Consider the following 6,967-nt stretch of genomic DNA (forward strand, 5'->3'; position numbering starts at 1 on the left):
ATTGGAATACACAAATTTCCACTACCACAAGGGCAAAATGAAGTCCAATAAGGGACTTATGAATGTTATGAATACTGGCTGTACTTCCAGAGGTCCCATGTTAGGTTCCCAGCACCCATATGGCAGCTCACGATCACCTGTAACTCTACTTCCAAGTGTCCTCTTCTGGCTTCTGGGAGCACATGCATGCAGATATACAGGCAAGCAAGACATCCATCCATATAATAATAAATATTTAAAAAAAATAGAGGCCCAATAAGCTCATGTGATAACATATGCTATAGTAGTTTTAGCTACATGACTAGAAAGTTCTCAAGCCTAGGACTTTGCAACCATGTTTCAAGAAACATTGAAAGAATCATGGACAAAATACAGCTAAAAGGAAAATTGAGATTCCTTTTCGAAAAGAAAAAGCTGAACAGTTCAATACAGAATAGGTATGGAAAAATGAACACAACAAACAAGGTAAAAACTAATAGAAAATGGCAGTTTCAGCAAGACAAATGAAAAGACCAACTAATAATAATGTGCATCTTCTAGATAGCAATTTTTATGTGTGTTTGTTTTGTCTGCATGTACACCTGTGTGAGGATGTTGGATTCCTCTGGAACTGGACTTACAGATGGTTGTGAGCTGCATGTGGGTAATGGGAAATGAACCCTGGTCCCCTGGAAGGACAGTCAGTGCTCTTAATCGCTGAGCCATCTCTCCAGGGCCCCCCATAGCAATTTTAATTTTACTTATTAATTATATGGTAACATAAACACAAAGTTATGTAACAGAAATTTTCATTGAGGGCAATTTGCTATTAATCCAAAAAATGCCAACTAATGATGGTAGTGGAAAGTGAGGTATATATACATATATATATACATACACACATATATATGGCAAATGCAAATCACACCTTTGTGTCTATACACACATACATTGAAATATTATTTAAAGCCATTATTTTGAAATTAAATCTATACACATGGACCAAAACAAAATAAGCTGTTAAAATAAAATTAAAAAAAAAACCCACATTTCAAAACTTTAGGAAATGGTTATTATCTTACTATGTACAGTAATTTTCAGATCATCCTCTCAAATCCTGGTGGCAGCCCAAGACAACAATGTATAACAATGACATTTCAGCCTTGGTCTAAGCTAACCCATGGGTGGTCTTCCCCTTGAGATCCTCCTACTCGACTCTCACTTTTCCTTAATAAATCTGCATTTGCTCTGCTACAAAAACACATACATTTTGCTACCATGTATGCGAGCCTGGCTTTAACCCTCAGTAGTATAAACAGCCCAAGTTAGGCACAACTAAATATGCCACTAATATTCCTAGATGCCTGTACAAATGAATGTGTGTAAGCATAGTTGAGTATGGTGATGCACACCTTTAATCTAAGCATTTGGGAGGCAGAGGCAGGTAAATCTCTGTGAGTTCAAGGCCAGCCTACTCAACAGAGCAAGTTCTAGGTCATCCAGATTTACATAGTAAGACTCTGCCTCAAAAACAAGAAAGAATAAAAAAGGTTAATAGTTCAAACAAGTATAAAAGAAGTCTCTATTAAGGAGATGGCAAAGGAAAAACCATACCACAAAAGAAAACAAAAACCAGGCAGTGGAAGCAGCGATTATGAAAGTTAAGTAGTTGCAACTAAATAAGAGAACTAGGCAAAGGAAGAAAATATGTATGCTTAAACCACATTTTACTGTACATTTAGAAATAACCACCTTTAGAACCCCTGCCCAAGTTACTGAAAATAGTAAGAATTTTAAATGTACTAAAATAGTAAGTATTTTAAATGTACTAAAAAATAGCTATTAATAGGAGGAAGAGGGCTGAAAGATAAAAAACTGAAAGGTATGCACAAACCTTGTACAACAGAAAATTTCTGTTAATAAGCACAGCATGGATTCTCTATGCTCTGTCTCACCATGAGGCTTAACTAGTGAATAATTCCACATCCAAAGCATTCATATAAAGTTAAGAGACAGGGATTTAATAGTTACCACTACACTAAGAATTCTCACATTTTAAACTAAAACTTCCAGCTAAAACATGACTTCCAGCTAAAACAGGGGGAACAAACTTTTATGTGGAAAAGTTAATTTTCCTATAACTCAAAATCTACATTTTGTGAACTTAATATAAATGCACCAACATTTTAGGACCTGGTAAAACTTAACTGCTGAAAATGCTTTAATAATTTTATTTGTAAAAATGAAAATCTAAGTTTCTTATTTACAAGCATATAGTCGAAAAGATTCATAAGATAAAGTTGTATTACTTCTTAAAATTTATACAAACACTTTCTTACCTGTTCCAAATCCTGTACCAAGTCCAGTTCCCAGAGTCCCAGGTGCAGGCTTACTTCCAAAAATACTATTCCCACTGTTATTTGTGCCAAAACCTAAGGAGGAAAAAGAATGAGTAGATTATAGTTTTAAAACAATTCTCAATTTTCTCTAAAAGGGAATATTAACAAAAAGACAACTGATCTTAGGTTTTATATCCTTAAATTATTAATACTAATACTTATGAATTGCAAATTAACAATTACTATAACTTGTTTAAAAATTTACAGTTGCAAACAAGTCTTTATATTTACTTAACTGCTTGGAATAGGGTAATATCCAATAGCAAAGCAAAGTACACATCTTCATGTTTGAACTTTGTCAGGCTGAGTCAGCACATGGTTCAGGCTTACAAACACAAAACTTTATTCCCTCAAACTTTCACTAAAAAAATGAAACTGTCAACAAAGTTTACTGAATCTAAAGGAATAGAAAACCCTAAAAATCTCTATAGCAACACAAAAAAACCCTGTCTAGAACCTTCCCCTTATGCGTCCCAAATCTCGATAGCAACTTTTGTTTTAAACCAATAACGGATCTGACACAGACAGTAATGTGTGGTGGGTTATGTGAGGTTCTTTTACAATGTCACACTCAGTTAATTCATACAAACAAAAAAGGCTCAACTAGCTACTTTTGGGGATAGGAGAGCTTTTTAATGAAGGTTTCATAGAATTCAAGCCAGCTGCCAAATAGCTAGGCACTAATAGGGGCTTTTATTATCTCTCTACTTTCAAGTGTTGGGGTCACAGGTATGCTCCACCACTACTGTCTCTACACTATAAAGAAAAAAGTGACCGGGGCTGGAGAGATGGCTCAGTGGTTAAAGCCAATGACTTCTCACTCTTCCAGAGGACCTGGGTTCAATTCCCAGTACCCACATGGTGGCTCACAACTGTAACTCCAAGATCTGATATTCTCACAGACATACTTTCAGACAAAACACCAATGTACATAAAAGTAAATAAATTAAAAAAAAAAAAAACCTATAACCTATGAACAGCCTATCTGGAGTGCAACAATTTGTTCCTTTGTTACTCTCCTTCACTCTAACTTGCAATTTGAGAAAATCTTGTTAACTCCCCTTTGAAAATCTACAAGTATAAAGTTATCAATATTCTATTACTATTTCCTTTTCATTGTTAAGGTAACAAAATTCTAGAATTCCTTTTGAAAACAAATCATGAATACATCATTAATCTCTAATGCTAAGAAATAATCATAGGACGGAAAATTCTTGGGGTTTATTTTTGTTTTGTTTTTCTGAGACAGGGTTTCTCCATGAAGCCCTGGTTGTCCTGGAATTCATGGGCTGGCTTTGAACTCATAGGGATTCTCTTGCTTTTGCCCTACCCAGTTCCTGGATTAAAGGGATTAAAGATCTATGACATCACCATGGGGAACAATCTTGGTCTTAAGACAAATGCACTTAAAAACTATCTTGAAAGTTCAATGTGAGGGCTTGTGTTATCAGTTTGCAATTGAAGGTCTTGGAAAGCTGAAGCCATTCATTAGACAGCAAGACTGAAGAAGGAAGGAAGGAAAAAAAGGTAAAGTTAGTTAGCAGTGTCACTAAGGGGACTGTAAATGTCAGGATCGAGCCAGTTATTACCAATAAAAAAAGGCCATAAAGCCAAAAGAGATAAAGACTGAAACCAAGCCTATCTGGGTCATTTTAAAATCTAAGCATGTATTCTGACTCAATCACAGCAAGTGAGTCACGTGTTTAAAAGTTTTCTCTTAGCCGGGGGGTGGGGGGGGGGTGGGGGGGGGATAGGAGGGAGTGGTGGCGCACGCCTTTAATCCCAGCACCTGGGAGGCAGAGGCAGGTGGATCTCTGTGAGTTCGAGACCAGCCTGATCTACAGAGCTAGTTCCAGGACAGGCTCTAAAACTACAGAGAAACCATGTCTCAAAGGAAAACAAAAGTTTTTTTTTTTAATTGCTTTATATAACACACATACATATACACATACACAGTTTTGTTGACTCAAACACAACCAACTTTCCTTTCAAAAAAATGAAAAGAAAGTACTTAAAGATGCTCCTTTTCTTTAACTCAAATTTAAGGAAAAGGATCACAGTCTTGTACCAGAAAACAAGCTATTTAGGGCCAACCTCAAACCCACAGGAGAGATCTAAGTGCCAACTTTACACTGTTTATACCACACATTTCCTCTATTCTTGCTGACTCTGTTACTTCAAAACAATTCTACAAAATAAAGATAATCCAAATTCAACATATAGCTAGCTAGTAAGGCAAGCCAGGTAAAGATGAGAACGTTCACAATGAAGTCAGTGAGCATGAGTATAAATACAATCTTACGACCAAAAAAACCTACCAAGGATTCAGGTGTGGTGGCACACATCTTTAATCCTAGGACTTTGGAAAGAAAAAAAGTCCTAGGATTTTTTTTTTTTTTTTTTTGAGGCCAGCCTGGTTTAGCGTACAGTCTATACAACAAACCAAGCAGGTCGGCATAATAATTCTGTCTTTGACAGGCAGTGGGGGTGCCCACCTTTAATTCCAAATTTAGAAGGCCAGGGTAGGGGTATCTCTTTGAGTTCCAGGCCAGCCTGGTCTACAGAGCTAGTTCTAGGACAGACAGGACGACACAGAGAAACCCTGTCTTTAAAACAAACAAACAAACAAACAACAAAAACAAAACAAAAAGAGTGTCTTGAAACAAAAATACTGCAAAATATCAGCAATCTGTACAATAACCAAAAAAAAAAAAAAGACCACAAAAGAAAACATTTAGTTCTGAACATGACCTATATCACAAATAAAGCTTTTTATTAAATAAATGTATTATCAAAGAAAGTGAAAATTGGCCCTTAGGAGAAGAATCTTAATTGTGGATGGTCTTCCAAAGGGACATTTAAAAAGAGATACACAGGGCTGGAGAGATGGCTCAGCCGTTAAAAAGGCTAGGCTCACAACCATAAAAAGAGATACACAGGACTGAGTCCAGAGCAGGGCTGAGAAAACAAGCTCCACGGAAGTGGGAGCAGAGCAGGACTGAGGCAGCCAAGAGGCCAGAGCAGACCTAAGACACAGAACTCCACAGGAGCAGGTACAGAAGAGCAACAGCTGAGTGAGTGGACCAGAGCCAGAGACCGCTGCGGGTCCGGGCATGAATCTGGGACCTCTGAGGGAGTAGGCCTGAGCCAGGACCTCTTAAGAAAATGCTGAACATCCTTAGTCAGCAGAGAAATGCAAATCAAAACAACTCTGAGATTCCATCTTACACCTGTAAGTAAGAATGGCCCAAGATCAAAAACACTGATGACAACATATGCTGGAGAGGTTGTGGGGTAAATAAAGGGAACACTCCTGCATTGCTGGTAAGAGTGCCTACTGAAATAGCCCCTTTGGATATCAGTATGGCAACTTCTCAGAAAATTAGGACCCTCAAGACCCAGCAATACCACTTTTGGGTATATATCCTAAGAATACTCAATGGTGCCACAAGGACATGTGCTCAACTGTGTTCATAACAGCATTGTTTGTCATAGCCAGAAAGAACCTAGGAACAACCTAAATGCCCCTTGACCAAAGAATGGATTGAAAAAATGTGGAACATTTACACAATGGAGTTCTACATAGCAGAAAAATGACAGCTTGAATTTTAGCCAGATGAATGGAGCTAGAAAACATCATTTTGAGTGAGGTAACCCAGACCCAGAAAGACAATTAACACATATACTCACTCATAAGTGTTTTTTAAACATAAAGCAAAGAAAACTAGTCCACAAATCAGAATCCCAGAGAACCTAGACAACAATGAGGACCCTAAGAGAGACATACATAGATCTAATCTACATAGAAGTAGATTAGAAAAAAAAAAGTAGAAAAAGACAAGATCTCCTGAGTAAATTGGGAGCACGGGGACCTTCGGGAAGGGTTGAACAGGAGGGGAGAGGTAGATAGAGGAGCAGAGAAAAATGTAGAGCTCAATAAAAATCAATAAAAAAAAAAAAACAGATACACAGACTCCAACCCGTACTAAATGTATCTCAGCTGAGCTTGGTGGTATGCACCTGTAGTCTTAACTACCTGGGAGGCTGACGCAAGAGGACTCAGTGGGCAACATGGCAAGAACTCACCTCAACAGGGCATTAAGGAACACATCGTTGAAAAAAAATTTGGTCCACAACTGGCTGTGGTGGCACACGCCTCTAATCCCAATACTCAGGAGGCAGAGAAGGTGGACTTTTAATTGAAGCCAACCTAGTCTATATAGCCATGATTACACAAAGAACTTGTCTCTAAAATGCAAAAAGAAGCTGGGAGGTGGTGGCGCACACCTTTAATCCCAGCACTAGGGAGGCAGAAGCAGCCAGATCTCAGTGACTTCGAGGCCAACCTGGTCTACAAGACCTACTTTCAGGACAGGATCCAAAGCTACAGAGAAACCAGGTCTTGGAAAAAAGAAAAAAAGAGAAAGAGACATAAGGTCTTCATAGCTCCTTGGAAAAGGGGGCAGCGATAATGATCTTTTTAAAAAAAGGAGGGAAGCCGGGCAGTGGTGGCACACGCCTTTAATTCCAGCACTAGGGAGGCAGAGGCAGGCGGATCTCTGTGAGTTTGAGACCAGCCTGGTTTACAA

The 6,967-nt window shown here is 38.2% G+C and overlaps 1 protein-coding gene across 7 annotated transcripts in view; it reads right to left on the reverse strand.

Moving 5' to 3' along the window:
• The window catches only part of Nup98 (nucleoporin 98), a 90,871-nt gene that overhangs the window by 58,273 nt on the left and 25,631 nt on the right, over window positions 1-6,967 (reverse strand). For all 7 annotated transcript variants that reach the window (XM_013354359.1, XM_013354358.1, XM_013354357.2 and 4 more), the window contains one exon: window positions 2,319-2,411. In XM_013354359.1, coding sequence (XP_013209813.1) covers window positions 2,319-2,411 — 93 coding nt within the window. The remainder of the gene's footprint in view (window positions 1-2,318; window positions 2,412-6,967) is intronic.

The sequence above is a fragment of the Microtus ochrogaster genome, unplaced genomic scaffold, assembly GCF_000317375.1.
Source record: "Microtus ochrogaster isolate Prairie Vole_2 unplaced genomic scaffold, MicOch1.0 UNK41, whole genome shotgun sequence".
Classification (NCBI taxonomy): Eukaryota; Metazoa; Chordata; class Mammalia; order Rodentia; family Cricetidae; genus Microtus; species Microtus ochrogaster.